The sequence below is a fragment of the Staurois parvus genome, unplaced genomic scaffold, assembly GCF_062004578.1.
Source record: "Staurois parvus isolate SC_StPar_1 unplaced genomic scaffold, SC_StPar_1.0 ptg000272l, whole genome shotgun sequence".
Lineage (NCBI taxonomy): Eukaryota > Metazoa > Chordata > Amphibia > Anura > Ranidae > Staurois > Staurois parvus.
Window position 1 is genome coordinate 1922501 of NW_028318068.1, and position 20983 is coordinate 1943483.

Consider the following 20983-nt stretch of genomic DNA (forward strand, 5'->3'; position numbering starts at 1 on the left):
GTGGAGTCTCAGTGTCATCACGTACAATACAGGGACATTACCCCTGTATTGTACAGGGAGGAGGCTGGAGAGTGAGCAGAGGCGGTTGCAGATTACAAAGCAGTGCTGGATCCCATCAGTGCTGGATGTGAAATCCATGGTATCTATGGAGTATGAGTGTGAAACTCCACTACAAAATAGTCTGCAATAGTATATAAATTAATTTAAAAAAAAAAAAAAAAAAAAAAAAAAAAAAAAAATGTATAATAATAAATATAATTTTTTTTTTAAATATAATATATATATATATATATATATATATATATATATATATATATATATATATACGCACACACACACACAAAATTTTACTATTATTAATAATAAATTAGAAAAAAAAAAAGACAACACACAGGTTTACAACATTGTCTAAGCTGGAAATAGGTATGCGTGTCATTGCTTCCTCCCAGGGGTTTTAGTTCCTTTTTCCTCCAGTATCATTTGCAAAATGATCACTGATGCATTACACACGTATGACAAGGACCTATACACAACACTAAATGTTATTATTCTTGTTGCTAAGGCACCTTAATACCCAGCTTGTGCTCACAATACTCTTACAGTATAATGTCCCATGCCCTGAGAATGTTAAAGAGTAACTTTTTTTTTTTTTTTTCCCTCAACAAAAGAAAGTGTTCCTCTCTGGGTGATCTATATACATTGCAGGGATTTTAACAAACTGTTGCACACTCCTACCTTTTATTATTCTGAAGAAACAGCTGTGTGTGTGTGTGTCCATGTGCAAAGTGAATGTGAAAGGGGGGTGACTTGCAGGGTTCTAGTGAGGAAAGTGGCAGGGTCTGCATCCCTTTAGGCGTGTTTTCCCTTTGGGAATTCCTCACCAAGTGACATTTTTTTGTTGCAGAGGAAAAAAAAAAAAAAAAGGATTTGAATCTTAGTGCAGAATTCTGGTGACATAAAATAAATCAGTGAGCCAATGACAAGCAGGAAATGACATTTCTGGAGGGCGTTCTGTATACCATCTTTGTGTTGCCTCCAGGCTGCCATATTAGATTGCATTTTACAGAAAATGAGAGGCTGCAGATTGTAAAGGAAAGGTCGTTTTGAATAACATTCAGTTATAATAGGACTGGCGTAGCAATTGCTTATGTACTACTGTTTTATTTGCATATTTTTCCCCAGGAAAGTGGAGTTACCCTTTAACATTGCAGCAGAGAACTATCAGCGCACACCTGTGCGTGTTCCTAGTTTGCAGACCCTATTAACAAATTATTCATAAAGTAAGGCTGGCCATACACTGTCCAATTTCCTTTAGATTTACCTTCAGCTATGTAGTGCAAGGGCCTGTCTAATTGGATACAATTGAAAGTATTTAGGTTTGACCCCCTATTATATGGATTTTGGTAAATCTAAAGTAAAATTCTGAAGAAAATTGTATAATGTATGGCCAGCCTTAGGGCCCAGTCACTGCTCAACGCAGGCCTGATGCAATGACAAGTTTAAATCTATGGCCTAGTTCATACTAACCTGCTGTGTGCTGGGAGAAAATGAAACATGCTGCATTATAAAGATTCACTCCCTGGTCTCCTCCTCCCACGCCCGATTGCAGGACTTCTCTAGGACCTCCCCCATCCTCTGGAACTCCCTCCCCCAATCCATCAGACTGTCACCTACCCTCCTCACCTTCAGGCGCACCCTGAAAACCCTCCTCTTCAGGGAAGCCTACCCCAACCTCACCTAACACCCGACCTCACCTAACAACTAACCTCCTCCACTCCTCCCACCACTCCATCCCCCACAGCCATCTCCTCCCTCCTAGATTGTAAACTCGAAAGAGCAGGGCCCTCGATCCCCTCATGTATTGTATTGTTTCTGTCTTGTCTCATGTTATGTCCCCCTTACTACTGTACAGCGCTGAGCATACCCTTTGGCGCTATATAAATACTGTATAATAATAATTCGCTTCAAAAACAAAAAGTATACTAATGCAGGCCATACATGGTTCGAATGCCAAACGATTTTCATACGAAAATCGGACCTAAGAATAAATTGGTCGATTTTCGCTCTGTTAGTGGGGCAATGGCATCGGCCGATTTTCGTGGTTCCTCCTCATTTTGTTTATTGGGCATGCTGGAATTTTTGTAAAAAAGACCGATTTTCGAAATCATTGATGGTACTCTCAGATTACAGAACGAACGACGTTTCGATTTTCGGATGAAAAATCGTTCGGAATTCGAACCATGTATGGCCTGCATAAAGGTCTATTCCCACCAGTGTGGAGCACGGTGTTGAGTTAAACCGCTTCCAGACCGCCCATAGCAGAAATACTGCTACAGGGCGGCACAGGTGTGCAAAATCACATATACATACATACATATATATATATACACGTGATTTTGCATTTCCGGGTAGGGCGCACGCACGCGCTCCACCCGTGCCGCCATTCACAGCCGCGGCTGTCAATCACTGGTTCCCAGCCGGTAATTACTCGCTGGCGCCTGGTGATTTCTGCCGATCACCGACGGGGAAGAAGACTGCTTTGTTCACTAACAGTTCTCCTCCATGTTGGCTCAGCACACTCCTCTGGATGGCCATCCAGAGCAGTGCGATTACAGTGAAGCACACAGACACCGCCCCCTAGTAAAACACCCCTACACACAGTTAACCCTTTGATCACCCCTCATGTTAACTCCTTCCTGCCCAGTGCCATTAGTACAGTGTCAGTGCTTTTTTTTAGTGCTGATCACTGTATTGGTGTCACTGGGGATGTCAGTGACACCAAATCAGTCCCCCCTCCCCCAATCCTGCTATAAGTCACTAATCACTGTCATTACTAGTTGAAAAAAAAAATTAAAAAAATTCCATTATCTATACTGCCATTTGTAAACGCTATAACTCTCACGTAAACCAATTAATTAATTTACACGTATTGGGATTTTTTTTAATCAAAGACATGGAGCAGAATACATTTTGGCCTAAATTTATGACGAAATTTGATTTTTTTTTTTTACTGGACATGTTGAATAGCAAAAAGGTCAAAAATAGTTTTTTTTTCTCAAAATTGTCGGCATTTTTTTTTATAGCGCAAAAAATTTAAAAACGTACAGGCGATCAAACACCACCGAAAGAAAGCTAAATTTGTGGAGAAAAAAGGATGTAAATTTCATTTGGGTGCGGTGTTGCATGACTGCGCAATTGTCAGTTAAAGTAACGCATCGCCGTATCGCAAAAAACGGCCCGGTTAGGAAGGGGAGGGGGAAATCCTCTGGAGGGCGAGGGGTTAAAATATGCTCACTGACACACATTAGGCCGTGTATTAAGGCAGGCCATTATATTGTAAACAAGCTGACAAATGCACCTCAATGGACTAAAAATGGCTCCTGCATCATTTTTGCTAGAGCAGCGCAACACACAGTAGTGCATTACAGCACGCAGCAACATAGGAAACCCCTCCCCCCCCCCCCCCCCCCGCACAGTGAATCCAGTGCCCCCTGAAAGCCAACACATGCCAGTACTCATACCACCCTCTAGGGTCCCAGCAACCAGACTCCTGATGACGCTGCACTGCGCATGCGCAGTGGGATATACACAGCCCTGAAGCCTCCTGGGATATGGGACATTGCTCTGGGGGCTTTGAGCGGAACGAATGCGTCGTTCTCTCCTAGGTGAGAGGCTGAATTGCTGAGAGTGTTCTGCAGAAAATGGGGATTGTGCCCCCGCCAAAAAAAATAAAAATAAAAAATGAGCAAAAGGTCCACTTTACACGCAACAAAGAAAAAATTTAGTTTCTCATATATGGTCCCTATTGGCCTGTTAAATATACAATCAAAAGTATTTTGTGTTTGATAGGTGCTAAAAGATACAATTGATCCTGTGCATGCAGCAGTGTTATCAGTGCTGCTCAGTCCTCCTCTGTGGACTACAGAACACCTCCCTCTGTTATATAGGTAATGAGAAGGAGAGATGTTCTGTAGCCCTAAATCAGTTCCAGTGTGACAACCAGGGCTTTTTTTCAGCAGGAATGCAGTTCTGCCACCTCCAGCACTGAATGCATGTAATGGAAAGGGGTGCTGAGGGATCTGTTGTTGCTGGAGGGGATTTATTTTTACAGGGGGTTGGTCTTATTTTGCCAGGGGGCAACATAATCACTAGGAGGGATTTACTTTGGCTCGCTGCTGGTTGGTCTGTTACTGCTGGCTGTTGGGAGTTTATTGGTGCTGGGGAAGAGCTATTGTCGCTGGTGAGGTCTATTGTTGCTGGGGGGGGGGGGAATATGCTGGCAGGGGATCTATTGTTGCTGGGGGGAATCTATTGGCAGGGGATCTATTGTTGCTGGGGAGAATCTATTGGCAGGGGGATCTATTGTTGCTGGGGGGAATCTATTGGAAGGGGGATCTATTGTTGCTGGGGGGAATCTGCTGGCAGGGGGATCTATTGTTGCTGGGGGGAATCTATTGGCAGGGGGATCTATTGTTGCTGGGGGGAATCTGCTGGCAGGGGGATCTATTGTTGCTGGGGGGAGTCTGCTGGCAGGGGGATCTATTGTTGCTGGGGGGAGTCTGCTGGCAGGGGGATCTATTGTTTTTGTGGCGAATCTGCTGGCAGGGGGATCTATTGTTTCTGTGGCGAATCTGCTGGCAGGGGGATCTATTGTTGCCGGGGAGAATCTGCTGGCAGGGGGATCTATTGTTGCCGGGGAGAATCTGCTGGCAGGGGGATCTATTGTTGCTGGGGAGAATCTATTGGCAGGGGATCTATTACTGCTGGGGAGAATCTATTGGCAGAGGATCTATTGTTCCTGGGGAGAATCTATTGGCAGGGGATCTATTGTTGCTGGGGAGGATCTATTGGCATGGGGATCTATTGTTGCTGGGGGGAATCTATTGGCATGGGGATCTATTGTTGCTGGGGGAATCTATTGGCATGGGGATCTATTGTTGCTGGGGGGATATGTTGGCAGGGGATTTATTAATGCTGGGGGGAATCTGCTGGCAGGGGATCCATTGTTGCTGGGGAATCTGTTGGCAGGGGATCTATTGTTGCTGGGGGGTATGTTGGCAGGGGATCTATTGTTGCTGGGGGGCATGTTGGCAGGGGATCTATTGTTGCTGGGGGTATGTTGGCAGGGGATCTATTGTTGCTTGCTACAGGGGATCTATTTTACTGCCTTATTATCGTTAACAAAAACCATACAAATGACTTGGCATTACAAAACGATACTCTGTATTGTCCGAAATGGGCAGTACTGGGAGTGGAGTAGGGGTTGGAACCAAGGAACGGTGCTTGGAAGTGGGTAGGGGCAAAAATACAAGGCGACTAGGTGGGAGGGGGTTGGTGGAGGGAGTTCCTGTACCTTTTCTCTGAGAGAAAAAAAAAAAAAGCACTGGTGACAACGCTGCTCATCTACAGATACAGTACAGTACACGTTGTCACCCTAGGATAGGAAGTGTGTTACTAACAGAATCACCAGATGAAAGGAAAAAATCCCAAAAGAGAAAACCAATGCAGCCACCACATATAAGGACGGGTAAGCTGCAATATACAAGTGTACCTCGGTTTACGAATTTAATTTGTTCTTTTCGTATTGCAAAAATTTTGTAAACCGAAATGCAGTTTCCCATAGGAATGCATTGAAAACCAATTAATCCGTTCCGGAGGTCAGAAAAAAGTGAAAAAAAAAAGTCTTATCTGTTCAAAACTCTTTATAAAGTGCACTTTAAAAGCATAAATACTGTACAGGGACATGATTAAAAAAAAAAAAAAAAAAAAAAAAAAAAAAAAATTGTAAATGCACTGAAAACCAATTAATCTGTTCGTATTGCAAAAAAAAAAAAAAAAATTTGTAAACCGTACAATTATTTTTAATGGATTTTCATTCGTAAAACGAAAATTACGTTAGCCGAGGAGTTCGTGAACTGAGGTACGCCTGTAGTACATTTTTGTTCCTGGGTGTAGATACACTTTAAGGCTAGGTTCACACCTATGCGGGTTACATTTGAGCAGTTTCTGCATTGCGTTTTTGTATTTTTTAAATGTTTTGCGTATTTTTTTCTTGTTGCTAGGCAGATTTAAACCGCAAAACGCATCAAAAACCCATCAAAAATGCAGCATACTTGCACTACATGCAGCATTTCCATTGAAGTCTATAGAACCAAAAATGAAACTTTTTGCGTTCAAAAAAGTCCCTGACCCTTTCCAAAAAACGCGCCGGGTGAAAACGCGGAGATGTGAACGTGTGCCATAGGAAATCATGTTAAATGGACTGTACTGCGTTTCTGAAAAATGCTGCCTAAAACGCTTCGGTGTGAACCTGGGGTAAGCAATGACTACCAGTCCTACCTTTATGTGTTTATTAGCTATATAAAACACCCCATCAAAGCATCCACCAAATGATTATATCGCCCTCTATACACCATTCCTGATACGCAATCAGCCAGTCGCCGGGTCACATGCTGGTGGGGAAGTGAGAGGCAAAAGTCCAGTGACACCATTGTGTATGATGTGTCTTGTGCACTTTGTCATCACATTTCTGTAGAATAAAACACAGAGTTGTTATTTCACAGGAAGGATTTTACAGTCTAGTGGTCATCAGTAAAACCGGTTTCACAATAAACCTGAATCACCAATTCCAGACTAGTTGCTCGGGAGGCACATGTCGCTTTCAGCTGGTTGTAGCATTGGCTCTGGATTACACTCCACAAGTATAGAGCTGAACAGGGTTAGATCGAGTTTTTTATCACGTGGTTACACAGATTATTTTTTTCAAACAAGAAAGGGCAAATATAGCTTCAGGAGCTGACAAGGTGAAGCTCAGATTACACACACAGCTGAATGAGTCAGATGAGCAACTCACACAACCCTACACCCTGTTCTATATGGCTCCAATGTAAAACAAGATTTTATGCACATAAAGAAATATTTATTTTCAGTTTAAAAAAAAAAGCCTGTCCTTTCCCTTTATTCTCCCTGCGGAATCTGTTTTTTGTTTATTTTTTTTTTTACAAAATATTTTTTTTTTTTTTTTTTTTTAAGTTTCCTCAAGTTTTTGCAAAAACATATGTGAATGTCACAAGTAACCATTTCCTGATAAAACAGGTCAGAATTTGACTAAGAATCTGACAGTAAAAAAATGTACTTTGCATGTAGTCAGTCTAGTTCCTCCACTTCAGAGTAGAATGGGGAAGTTTTGTTCTTTGTACAAAAGTAAAATAATAACAGGAGAACATTTAACCTTGGCTGTGAGGATAAAGGACAAGAAAAGGGACAGCAAAAGACGTACAGCTGTGTGTTTTACTTAGCGGGGTCTCTAAAATGCCATCATTATGTAGAAGGTAAATACTTTGCTAGCACTACTAATAGTATGGCAGTGCGTGATATAAACAGACGTATCCACCGGGGTGACTACAGATATTTACTGTCTACCACTGCCAGGGTTTACAATAGGGAATTCTTTGGAGGTCAGGTAGGTTGGAGTGCTAGAACATAGTATTATTATACAGGATTTATATAGTGCCGACAGTTTGCTCAGCGCTTTACATTATAGTGGGAGACAATACAGTAACAATACAATGCGATACACGAGGGGTTCGAGGGTCCTGCTCCTTGGAGCTTACAATCTAGGAGGGAGGGGATAGTGGTACAGATAGTAGCAGAAGGATGTGATAGGGTGCTAAGGCCATAGTAGCAGCGGGGCGCTAAGTCCATGGTAGCGGCGGGGTAGGTCGGGGCGCCAAGGCCATGGTAGCGGCGGGGTAGGTCGGGGCGCCAAGGCCATGGTAGCGGCGGGGTAGGTCGGGGCGCCAAGGCCATGGTAGCCGCGGGGTAGGTCGGGGCGCTTGGCCCGTGTAGCCGCGGGGTAGGTCGGGGCGCTTGGCCCGTGTAGCCGCGGGGTAGGTCGGGGCGCTTGGCCCGTGTAGCCGCGGGGTAGGTCGGGGCGCTTGGCCCGTGTAGCCGCGGGGTAGGTCGGGGCGCTTGGCCCGTGTAGCCGCGGGGTAGGTCGGGGCGCTTGGCCCGTGTAGCCGCGGGGTAGGTCGGGGCGCTTGGCCCGTGTAGCCGCGGGGTAGGTCGGGGCGCTTGGCCCGTGTAGCCGCGGGGTAGGTCGGGGCGCTTGGCCCGTGTAGCCGCGGGGTAGGTCGGGGCGCTTGGCCCGTGTAGCCGCGGGGTAGGTCGGGGCGCTTGGCCCGTGTAGCCGCGGGGTAGGTCGGGGCGCTTGGCCCGTGTAGCCGCGGGGTAGGTCGGGGCGCTTGGCCCGTGTAGCCGCGGGGTAGGTCGGGGCGCTTGGCCCGTGTAGCCGCGGGGTAGGTCGGGGCGCTTGGCCCGTGTAGCCGCGGGGTAGGTCGGGGCGCTTGGCCCGTGTAGCCGCGGGGTAGGTCGGGGCGCTTGGCCCGTGTAGCCGCGGGGTAGGTCGGGGCGCTTGGCCCGTGTAGCCGCGGGGTAGGTCGGGGCGCTTGGCCCGTGTAGCCGCGGGGTAGGTCGGGGCGCTTGGCCCGTGTAGCCGCGGGGTAGGTCGGGGCGCTTGGCCCGTGTAGCCGCGGGGTAGGTCGGGGCGCTTGGCCCGTGTAGCCGCGGGGTAGGTCGGGGCGCTTGGCCCGTGTAGCCGCGGGGTAGGTCGGGGCGCTTGGCCCGTGTAGCCGCGGGGTAGGTCAGGGCGCTTGGCCCGTGTAGCCGCGGGGTAGGTCGGGGCGCTTGGCCCGTGTAGCCGCGGGGTAGGTCGGGGCGCTTGGCCCGTGTAGCCGCGGGGTACATTGCAGTAGAGCAGTGTGGTAAGATGGGGATGAAACATGACTATAAATGACCAAAAATGGGATGAAAAAAACAAAACAAAAATGGAACAGCCATGTGAAAGGGGCCTAAAACTAAAATTCACCACACACACACACACACCTTACAATCTGATTGTACAACCTCAATTATATAGTGCAAGGGTCTGCCTAATCATTTACAGACTGATTGTATACATTAGATAGGTCACATTACATCGTTTTTATAGATCTAAAGTTGATGGTCAGATTGCGCTTGCTGAGCCCTATGGCTGGTGCACACAATGAGAAAAATCACAAAAAAAAACCCCGATTGTCCGATAATCTGATCATTAGTACACAGCTTTTGACAGTTCATGTGAAAACATCTGAAGGAACAAGCACGAAACTTTTTCTCGAAAGATAACAGAACGAACGATTTTTATATAATTAGTATAGTATTTGTACAAAAAAAAAAGTGACCAAGACTGGGCATGCTCAGAAATGAAAAGATAATATATTACATTTTTGTAAATGTTTCTGTCTTCGGCCCCATGTACACTTCTGAACGATGGAAACCGTAGGTTAAAAACCATCTGTTTAGCTGCGTTTGCATACTGGCTTATGAGCGTTTGTGTTTAGAAGTGTTCTTTAAAGACAACCTCAGGAGACCTTCCAAAATGCCCAGAATGCACTGAAACATAGTAAAAAATTAACTATTTCAGACCTTTTGAAAGAAATAAAGAGATCAGAAGCAGAGAGAGCAGTATGTGTTGAGATTAGCTGTCTTTTTTCTTTTTGTGGTGTTTGGATGTTCCGGCTCATTTCTCTGCAGACATTATTGCAGCAATGTCCGACATATTTTCTTTCATGCAAAACCTCAAAGTATGGTGTACCGGGTCCATTTGAGTACCAGGAAAACGCTTTGCATGCATTTTTCATGATGAAAAAAGGCTCTGGACAGCATCTGGAAATGGAAGAGTTAAAAAACAATTTCCAAACACAAACACTTATAAACGTAGTTAGCCGCGTTTACAAGCATTTGAAATGCTGATAAAATCTACTTCTGAACGTTTGGCACGTTAAAAAAAAACAAAAAAAAAAAACGACTGTAAACTCAACTGCCTGTAAACGAAGATGTGTATATGGACACATAGGAAAACATTAGGGAGAGTTCAGGGGCTGCTGAAAAAAAACAAAACAGAAAAGCTCCTAAATGTGCGTTTATCAGTTGCAGTGTACATGGAGCCTAATGAGAATTTTGGGAACTTTAATAACCAATTCGTATTGTGATATTAGACTAGCATGCAAAAAGGAAAAAAAAATGGGCAGCACAGTGGCTAAATGGTTAGCACTTCCTCCTGGCAGTACTCGGGTCGCTGGCTCAAATCCCAACCACAGCACCACCTGCTTGGAGTCTGCATGTTCTCCCTGTGCCTGCGTGGGTTTCCTCTGGGTACTCCAGTTTCTTCCCATACTCCAAAGACATGCTGGTAGATTAATTGGCTCCTGTCTAAATTGTCCCTAGTATGTGTATGTAAGAATGTGAGTTAGGGACCTTAGATTGTACACCACTTGAGGGTTAGGGACCTTAGATTGTACGCCACTTGAGGGTTAGGGACCTTAGATTGTACGCCCCTTCAGGGTTAGGGACCCTAGATTGTACGCCCCTTCAGGGTTAGGGACCCTAGATTGTACGCCCCTTCAGGGTTAGGGACCCTAGATTGTACGCCCCTTCAGGGTTAGGGACCCTAGATTGTACGCCCCTTCAGGGTTAGGGACCCTAGATTGTACGCCCCTTCAGGGTTAGGGACCCTAGATTGTACGCCCCTTCAGGGTTAGGGACTGATAAGAATGTACAATATTTATTTTAATTTATTTCAGGTACTTATATAGCGCCATCAATGTACTCCGCGCTTTACATATATATTGTACATTCACATCAGTCCCTAACCCTCAAGGGGTGTACAATCTAAGGTCCCTAACCCTCAAGGGGCGTACAATCTAAGGTCCCTAACTCACATTCATACATACACATACTAGGGACAATTTAGACAGGAGACAATTAACCTACCAGCATGTCTTTGGAATGTGGGAGGAAACCGGAGTACCTGGAGGAAACCCACGCAGGCACGGGGAGAACATGCAGAGTCCAGGCAGGTGGTGCCGTGGTTGGGATTTGGACCAGCGACCCGAGTACTGCCATGTAAAGCACTGTATAAATTGACGGCGCTATATAAGTACCTAAGATAAAAATATATTAAAAAAAAAAAAAAAAAGAGAGATTGGTCAATCGATATTCTCATTCTGAAGATTAAAAAACAAAAGAGAAGGTCCTCCAAGCCTCAGCGTTTGGGTGAGCTCCTGCGATTTCTCAGCATTATAACAAAGGGCCCTTCTTATGGACAGCCCGGCTTTGTGTCCATTACTAGCCAGCAGACAAATCGCTCACAAAGCCAATACAAAGGAAGAAGGGTCCTACAAGAACAAGTGACAGTTATATTCAGCGGATGGTCGAATATAAATCCGATCTCCCTGAAGGAAAGGTTTGTGAATTGGAGCTGATGGGTAGATGGGTCGGTGTGGACTCACCAGGAAGACAAGGCTGATGAGGATCAGGAAGGTTTTGGAAGTGCAGGCTGCGATCCCCATTGTGCGGCTCTTCTCAGGCTTCCCCAGGCACTGCCTCTACCTCCCTATACAACTGGAATAAAAAGCCGCACATCACATGCTATGAGCCTTCCCTGCAGTCACATGACCCCCTCCCCCATAGGTGATACACAAAGCACTGACATCATTTCCTCATAGCAATGGACGCCCTGTATGCTCAGCACTGAGAACACGCCAGAGGTGCAAAGGAAGCATTTATTGTAGTGCAGATTATTCTGAGGTGTGGTGGCTGCATTAGCTTTCTTCTTTTCGTCTTTCTTTTATTTTCACCTGCTGATCCAGCCAGTAAGTTTGTTGGTTTTCAAGAGAACAAGCTGTCCTGCGGATGTAGCAGTTAGAGGGTTGAGGCAAAACATTTACCACGGGCAGTGTTGCTTGCAAGGATCAGTTTTTATTTATTTATGTAAAACCTTTATCCTAAAAGAAAAAAAAAGAAAAAATGACAGATGTGACTGATTAGCTGGAGTTTGGCTTCAATTTGTTGGTGTATCTAAATCTGCTAGTACATCTAACACTACTTGTTGCTGGGCAGATTAAAACACAAAACACATAAAAAACGCGTCAAAAACGCACCACATACTAAAAAAGGCTACTGAAACGCATGGAGTGTGAACTGTTCCTAAGGCTTGGTTCACACCTATGCAGTTTGTGTTTGATCCGTTTCTGCAGTGCGTTTTGTGGTGCGTTTTGCACATGCGTTTTTGATGTGTTTCTCATTTTTTTTACTTCTTGCTGGGCAGATTAAAACACAAAACACATCAAAAATGCGTCAAAAACGCACCACATACTTTTTTGCCTCATCTCCATTAAAGTCTGCAGAACTAAAAACATATCGTTTTGCTGTTCAGCCTGGCTGGAGTTTGGCTTCAATTTGTTAGTGTATCTAAATCTGCTAGTACATCTAACACTCCCGTCTCCCCAGACTGACAATGATGCCGTTCAGAGGTTCCCCCTGTGCGCTTTTAGTCTAGGTTCACACCTATGCGATTTCTGCTGCGTTTTGCGGAAACGTACAGCAGTCCATTTAACATGATTCCCTATGGGACCGCATTCCTGTGCCAATCACATGTGATTTGTGTGCGGTGCGATTGGAGTCGTACATTTTGTATGGCTCTAATCGCACCAAAAACGTGCGGGACCCTTTCTTTGGTCCGCCCTAGTATCGGATTGCATGGGTATTCATACCTATGAGATCCGATTCTGCACATCACACTGCATTTTGCGGACTAATTTTGGGGTTCGCATGAACGGGTGCGATTCTGATGCGGTGCGGCATTCGCACAGAAAACGCTGCAAATTCCTCACCGCATCAGTGTGAACCCGGGCTGAAAGAAAACATTTATTATAGTGCAGCTTACCAATTCTTAGGTGTGGTGGCTGCATTAGCTTTCTTCTTTTAGTCTTTCTTTTCTTTATTTTCACCTGGTGATCCAGCCAGTAAGTTTGTTGGTTTTCAACAGAACAAGCTGTCCTGCAGATGTAGCAGTTAGAGGGGTTGAGGCAAAACATTCACCACGGATGGTGTTGATTACAAGGATCAGTTTTTATTTATTTATGTAAAACGTTTATCCCAAAAGAAAAAAAAAAGAAAAAATAACAGATGTGACTGATTAGCTGGAGTTTGGCTTCAATTTGTTGGTGTATCTAAATCTGCTAGTACATCTAACACTACTTGTTGCTGGGCAGATTAAAACACAAAACACATAAAAAACGCACCACATACTTTTCTGCCTCATCTCTTTGATCCTTTTCTGCAGTGTGTTTTGTGGTGCGTTTTTGATGTGTTTTTTTTACTTATGTTGGGCAGATTAAAACACAAAACTGCATCAAAAACGCACCACATACTTTTCTGCCTCATCTCCATTGAAGTCTACAGAACCAAAAACACATCGTTTTGCTGTTCAGCCTGGCTAGAGTTTGGCTTCAATTTGTTAGTGTATCTAAATCTGCTAGTACATCTAACACTCATGTCTCCCCAGACTGACAATGCTGCTGTTCAGAGGTTCCCCCTGTGTGCATTTAGCCCGGGTTCACATATGTGGGGTGCGGTATATCGCATGTGATTCACACAGAAACCGCACCGCATTCCTGTACATATCACATGTGATTTGTATGTGGTGCGATCTGAGCCGCACATTCTGTATGTCTCTAATCGCACCGCACCCGCACCAAAAAGGTACAGGACCCTTTTTTTGGGTCTGCATTAGAATCGGATCGCACGGGTATTCACACCTATGAGATCTGATTCTGCACACCGCACCGCGTTTTGCGGACCAATTTTGGGGTGTTGTTAACATACACACCCGCAGCGGTTCGCATGAACGGGGTGCGATTCTGATGCGGTGCGGAATTCACACTGAAAACGCTGCAAATTCCGCACCGCATCACTGTGAACCAGGGCTGACCCTTTCCAAAAAAACGCACCAGGTGAAAACACGGAGATGTGAACCCGTCCCATAGGAAATCATGTTCAATGGACTGCTGTGCATTTTAGAAAAACGCATAGGTGTGAACCTAGACTAAATGCGCACAGGGGGCACCTCTGAACAGCATCATTGTCAGTCTGGGGAGACGGGAGTGGTAGGTGTACTAGCAGATTTAGATACACTAACAAATTGAAGCCAAACTCCAGCTAATCAGTCACATCAGTTTTTTTCTTTTAGGATAAAGGTTTTACATCAATAAATACTGATCCTTGTAAGCAGCACTGTCCGTGGTAAATGTTTTGCCTCAACCCCTCTAACTGCTACATCCGCAGGACAGCTTGTTCTGTTGAAAAACAACAAACTTACTGGCTGGATCACCAAGTGAAAAGAAAGAAAAGAAAGACTAAGCCCGGGTTCACACTGATGCGGTGCGGAATTTGCAGCGTTTTCTGTGTGAATTCCGCAACGCATCAGAATTGCACCCCGTTCATGCGAACCGCTGCGGGTGTGTATGTTAACAACACCCCAAAGCAGTCCGCAATGTACAGAATCGAATCGCATAGGTTTGAATACCCATGTGATCCGATTCTAGTGCGAACCCAAAAAAAGGGTCCTGCACCTTTTTGGTGCGGGTGCTGTGTGATTAGAGCCATACAAAATGTATGGATCGCACCGCACACAAATCGCATATGATATGTACAGGAATGCGGTGCAGTTTGCGAATCACATGCAATACACCGCACTATATATATGTGAACCCGGGCTAAAAGCACACAGGGGGAACCTCTGAACGGCATCATTGTCCGTCTGGGGAGACGGGAGTGTTAGATGTACTAGCAGATTTAGATACACTAACAAATTGAAGCCAAACTCCAGCCAGGCTGAACAGCAAAACGTTGCGTTTTTGGTTCTATAGACTTCAATGGAGATGAGGCAGAAAAGTATGTGGTGCATTTTTGACGTATTTTTTATGTGTTTTAATCTGCCCAGCAACAAGTAAAAAAATGAGAAACACATCAAAAACGCATGTGCAAAACGCACCACAAAACGCACTGCAGAAACGGATCAAATGCAAACTGCATAGGTGTGAACCAAGCCTTAGGGCCAGTTCACACTACATGCGTTTCAGTAGCTTTTTTTCTGCATCCAAAATGCACAGAAAGTAGGTGATATGGTTGTCAGTGTCACAGTTCACATCAGTGCTTGCAGTTCCAGTGCGTTCTGGCTGCAGAAAAAAAAAGTTCCTGTGCGAATCACATGTGAATTCTGTGCGGTGCGATTCGAGCCGCACATTATGTATGGCTCTAACCGCACCGCACCCGCACCAAAAACGTGCAGGACCCTTTTTTGGGTCCGCACTAGAATTGGATCGCATGGGTATTCACACCTATACGATCCGATTCTGCACATCACACCGCGTTTTGCGGACCGCTTTTGGGGTGTTGCTGACATACACACCCGCAGCGGTTCGCATGAACGGGGTGCGATTCTGATGCGGTGCGGAATTCACACAGAAAACGCTGCATCAGTGTGAACCAGGGCTAAGGACCAGTTCACACTCCATGCGTTTCAGTTGCTTTTTTTCTGCATCCAAAACGCACAGAAAGTTGGTGATATGGTTGTCAGTGTCATAGTTCACATCAGCGCTTGCAGTTCCAGTGCGTTCCGGTTGCAGAAAAAAAAATATAACAGGCTGCATTGTTTTCTGCACAGAACTGTACTGGAACGCGGTAAAACGCACTGCAACGCACCAAAACTGCAATGGAACGCATGTGTCCCTATTTATATTGAAGAAAAGAAAGGGGGAAAAATTAACTGGAATGTATGCATGCCCATCTCCAGGACTTCTTCAGGGCTTCCCCCATCCTCTGGAACTCACTACCCGAATCCATCAGACTGTCACCTACCCTCCTCACCTTTAGGCACACCCTGAAAACCCATCTCTTCAGGGAAGCCTACCCCACCCTCACCTAACAGCCGATCTCCTCCACTCCTCCCACCACTCCATCCCCCACAGCCACTTCCTCCTGTACCTCTACCCCCTCCCTCCGAGATTGTAAGCTCCAAGGCGCAGGGCCCTCGAACCCCTCGTGTATCGTCTCCCATTATAATGTACAGCGCTGAGCAAACTGTTGGTGCAATATAAATATTGTATAATAATAATGCATAAAAACCGCACTGGGACGTGTCAAAAACGCATCAAAAACACACTGGAACGCGCCAAAAAAGCGCATGCAAAAATGCATCCGGAACACATCTGGACTGCGTTTTTATAGTGTGATCCGGCCCTTAGTCCTGTTATTATCGAAAAATCCCAAATTTTGGGTTGTCACCAGAATAGGAATAAAATGGGAAATCTTTCTGTGGGGATCTGGCGCTTTCCTCACTTTGGAGGGATTTCCTCTCACTTCCTGTTCTAGTTATGGGACAGGAAGTGAAGGGAAATCTCCCCAATGGAGACACAGATGGCAAAAGAAAACTAACAGAGGATATAACGCTTACAATGAAAAAAAAATGGCCTTTAGTTCTGCTTGAACCGGTTCTGCAACATATTTTGTGTTCAAGAGAACCGGCCCAAAATAGGACGTCAGCCGTATATTTCTTGTCATGACCGGCAAAGAACATCGCAAACAAAACTTCCTCCTCCTGGCGATTGTAGCCACACCACGTATGTGTGCGTTGTTTGTTGTTTGTACCCGTAGCAGGGCCCAGAAACAATAGCGCACTTTCTGATTTTTTTCTTTTATCCAGTTGGAGGGGGTTAAAGCTCACCTTGTTTTTACCGCCCCCCAACCGCTACTTCCTTTAGCTGCAGAGGCAGCAGCTGGGGGCGTGCACATGCTACAGCCACAACGCTTTGCTGCACAGATATGGGGAGAATTATGTTCTCTGCCGCTTTTGGTGGGCGCTGCGTGACCCGGTCACGTGAATAGAGGTACCGTGCACACGGTCACGGTGTACTAGTGCAGGGAACAATCAGGAGACAATAGAGCATCTCCCCACCACCTGTCAAATGCTCTCTGAAGAGCGTTTCAAATGTGGATCGCTGTTCAGAGAGCACAACTATTGTAAGCAAGACAGAAAAAGAAGCCCTAAATAAGCTGACCAGGGGCCTCCAAACTCCGGCCCGCGGGCCACATCCGGCCCACTCCAGGATTTTATGTCAGTGGTATATCCTTGATGTGCACAGCTGGAGGGTCAATGTCAGCAGAGGCTGCCGATCGTCTCTGCTTCAACCTACCCCTCTGTAACAGGGGAATCCAATGGGGGCCTTGATAAAGGGGGGATTCTGATGGGGACATTGATGTAGGAGGGGACTCTGATGGGGACATTGATGTAGGAGGGGACTCTGATGGGGACATTGATGTAGGAGGGGACTCTGATGGGGACCCTGATCTAAGGGGGATTCCGACGGGGACATTGATGTAAGAGAGAACTCTGATGGGGACTCTGATGTAAGGGGAATTCTGACAGGGACATTGATGTAGGAGGGGACTCTGACGGGGACATTGATGTAGGAGGGGACTCTGATGGGGACCCTGATGTAAGGGGGATTCTGACAGGGACATTGATGTAGGAGGGGACTCTGACAGGGACATTGATGTAGGAGGGGACTCTGATGGGGACCCTGATGTAAGGGGGATTCTGACAGGGACATTGATGTAGGAGGGGACTCTGATGGGGACATTGATGTAGGAGGGGACTCTGATGGGGACCCTGATGTAAGGGGGATTCTGACAGGGACATTGATGTAGGAGGGGACTCTGACGGGGACATTGATGTAGGAGGGGACTCTGATGGGGACCCTGATGTAAGGGGGATTCCGACGGGGACATTGATGTAGGAGGGGACTCTGATGGGGACCCTGATGTAAGGGGGATTCCGACAGGGACATTGATGTAGGAGGGGATTCAGATGGGGACATTGATGTAGGAGGGGACTCTGATGGGGACCCTGATGTAAGAGGACACTTTGATAGGGACCCTAATGTAAGGGGGGACTCTGATGGGGACCCTAATGTAAGGGAGACTCTAAAGGGGACCCTGATGTAAGGGAGACTCTGATTGGGACCCTGATATAAGGGGGCCTATAATGGGAACTCTGATGTAAGCAGAGACTGCAATGGGGACTTTGATGTAAGGGGAACTCTGATGGGGACTGTGAAGTAATAGGGACTCTGGTGTAAGGGAGACTGTGATGGGGACCCTGATGTAAGGGAGACTCTGCTGGGGACCCTGATGTAAGGGAGACTCTGCTGGGGACCCTGATGTAAGGGAGACTCTGCTGGGGACCCTGATGTAAGGGGAACTCTGATGGGGACTGTAAAGTAATAGAGACTCTGGTGTAAGGGGGACTATTATGGGGGCTCTTATGTAAGGAGAAACTCTAGTAAGGTGGACTCTGATGGGGACCCTGATGTAAGGGGGCACTCTGATGAGGATACTGATGGGACCCTGATATAAGGGGGCCTATAATGGGGACTCTGATGTAAGGCGAGACTATGATGTGGACTTTAATGTAAGGAGAACTCTGATGGGGATCCTGATGTATGGTGGGGGAGGGGAATCTGATGGGACCCTCATGTAAGGGATAAGCTCTGATTGGGACCCTCATGTGAAGGGGTGGGATCTGATTGGGACCCTCATGTGAAGGGGTGGGATCTGATTGGGATCCTACAGTGAGGGACCCTGATGTAAGGGGGCTCTGATTGGACCCTAATGTAAGGAAGTGGGCTCTGATGAGGACCCTGATGTAAGGGGGTGGGCTCTGATTGGGTCCCTAATGTAAGGGGGCGCTGATTGAATCCTGATGTAAGGGGGTGGGTTCTGATTGGACCCTGGTTTAAGGGGGTGGGCTCTGATTGGACCCTGGTTTAAGGGGGTGGGCTCTGATTGGACCCTGGTTTAAGGGGGTGGGCTCTGATGAGGACACTGGTGTAAGGTGAACTCTGATATGGACCCTCATTTAAGAAGGGGTGGGCAGCTTTGATGGGGACCCTGATCTAATGGAGGCCTTGAAGGGGGACCCTGTCACCAGAGCTAGAGCTGGCCGTCACACACATTACAATCTGATTGTACAATCTTTATACAATCCATTTTCAATCCACCAAAACGACATTGTAGAAGCTCCAACTAAACAATAATTTGTATGTGAATTCAGTAATTAGGTTCCTGCATTATATAGTTGTTGGTAGATAGAAAGCCGACCCCCATATGTAACAATCTGATTGTACAATCTCCTTCAGATCTACCAACAAGTATGTATTGCAAGCGCCTGCCTGATTGGATGGATTGGGTAGGTCCTCATATTACATAGTTTTGGTTGATTGTATGAAGATTGTAACGTGTGGGGTGATCCTTAGGTCTACAAACACCTCTGCAGTGCAAGGAATGGCCCGCCTGATTTGATCTACAGGTGAAACTCAAAAAATTAGAATATGGTGCAAACGTTCATTTATTTCAGTGCTGCAACTTAACAGATGAAACTAATATATGAGATAGACTCATTACATGCAAAGCAAGATAGTTCAAGCCGTGATTTGTCATCATTGTGATGATTATGGCTTACAGCTCATGAAAACCCCAAATCCACAATCTCAGAAAATGAGAATATTACATGCAATCAATAAAACAAGGATTATACATAGAACAATATCGGACCCCTGAAAAGTAGAAGCTGCATATGTACTCAGTACTTGGTTTGGGCCCCTTTTGCAGCAATTACTGCCTCAATGCGGCGTGGCATGGAAGCTATCAGCCTGTGGCACTGCTGAGGTGTTATGGAAGACCAGGATGCTTCAATAGCGGCCTTCAGCTCTTCTGCATTGTTCGGTCTCATGTCTCTCATCTTTCTCTTGGCAATGCCCCATAGATTCTCTATGGGGTTCAGTTCAGGTGAGTTTGCTGGCCAATCAAGCACAGTAATCCCACGGTCATTGAACCAGGTTTTGGTGCTTTTGGCAGTGTGGGCGGTGCCAAGTCCTGCTGGAAAATGAAGTCGGAATCCCCATAAAGCTCGTCTGTGGAAGGAAGCATGAAATGCTCCAAAATCTCCTGGTAGACGGCTGCGTTGACCCTGGACTTCATGAAGCACAGTGGACCAACACCAGCAGATGACATGGCTCCCCAAATCAACACAGACTGTGGAAACTTCACACTGGACTTCAAGCATCTTGCAGTGTGTGCCTCTCCATTCTTCCTCCATACTCGGGGTCCTTGGGCCTCTCCATTCTTCCTCCATACTCGGGGTCCTTGGGCCTCTCCATTCTTCCTCTATACTCGGGGTCCTTGGGCCTCTCCATTCTTCCTCCATACTCTGGGTCCTTGGGCCTCTCCATTCCTCCTCCATACTCGGGGTCCTTGGGCCTCTCCATTCCTCCTCCATACTCGGGGTCCTTGGGCCTCTCCATTCCTCCTCCATACTCGGGGTCCTTGGGCCTCTCCATTCCTCCTCCATACTCGGGGTCCTTTGGCCTCTCCATTCTTCCTCCATACTCGGGGTCCTTGGGCCTCTCCATTCTTCCTCCGTACTCTGGGTCCTTGTGCCTCTCCATTCTTCCTCCGTACTCTGGGTCCTTGTGCCTCTCCATTCTTCCTCCATACTTGGGGTCCTTGTGCCTCTCCATTCTTCCTCCATACTCGGGGTCCTTGGGCCTCTCCATTTTTCCTCCATAGTCTGGGTCCTTGGTTTCCCAATGAGATGCAAAAGTTGCTCTCATCAGAAAAGAGGACTTTGGATCACTGAGCAACAGACCAGGTCTGTTTTTCTTTAGCCCAGGTAAGACGCTTCTGACGTTGTTTGTTGTTCAGGAGCGGCTTGACAAGAGGAATACGACATTTGAAGCCCATGTCCAGGATCCGTCTGTGTGTGGTGGCTCTTGATGCACTGACTCCAGCCTCAGTCCACTCCTTGTGAAAGTCCCCAACACTTTTGAATGGATTTTTCCTGACAATCCTCTCCGGGCTGCGGTCATCCCTGCTGCTTGTGCACCTTTTTCTTCCACACTTTTCCCTTCCACATAACTTTCTATTAATGTACTTTGATACAGCACTTTGGGAACATCCAACTTCTTTTGCAATTCCCTTCTGATTCTTTCCCTCCTTATGGAGGGTGTCAATGATGGTTTTCTGCACAACTGTCAGGTCAGCA

At 46.3% G+C, this 20983-nt stretch overlaps 1 protein-coding gene across 1 annotated transcript in view; it reads right to left on the reverse strand.

The window, feature by feature from the left end:
• Positions 1–11485, reverse strand: part of LOC149459135 (tetraspanin-36-like) — a 31417-nt gene extending 19932 nt beyond the window's left edge. The window contains exon 1 of the mRNA XM_089681601.1: positions 11331–11485. Within this exon, the coding sequence (XP_089537727.1) occupies positions 11331–11390 (60 nt within the window). The 5' untranslated portion in view covers positions 11391–11485. The remainder of the gene's footprint in view (positions 1–11330) is intronic.
• Between the last annotated feature and the right edge of the window lie 9498 nt (positions 11486–20983).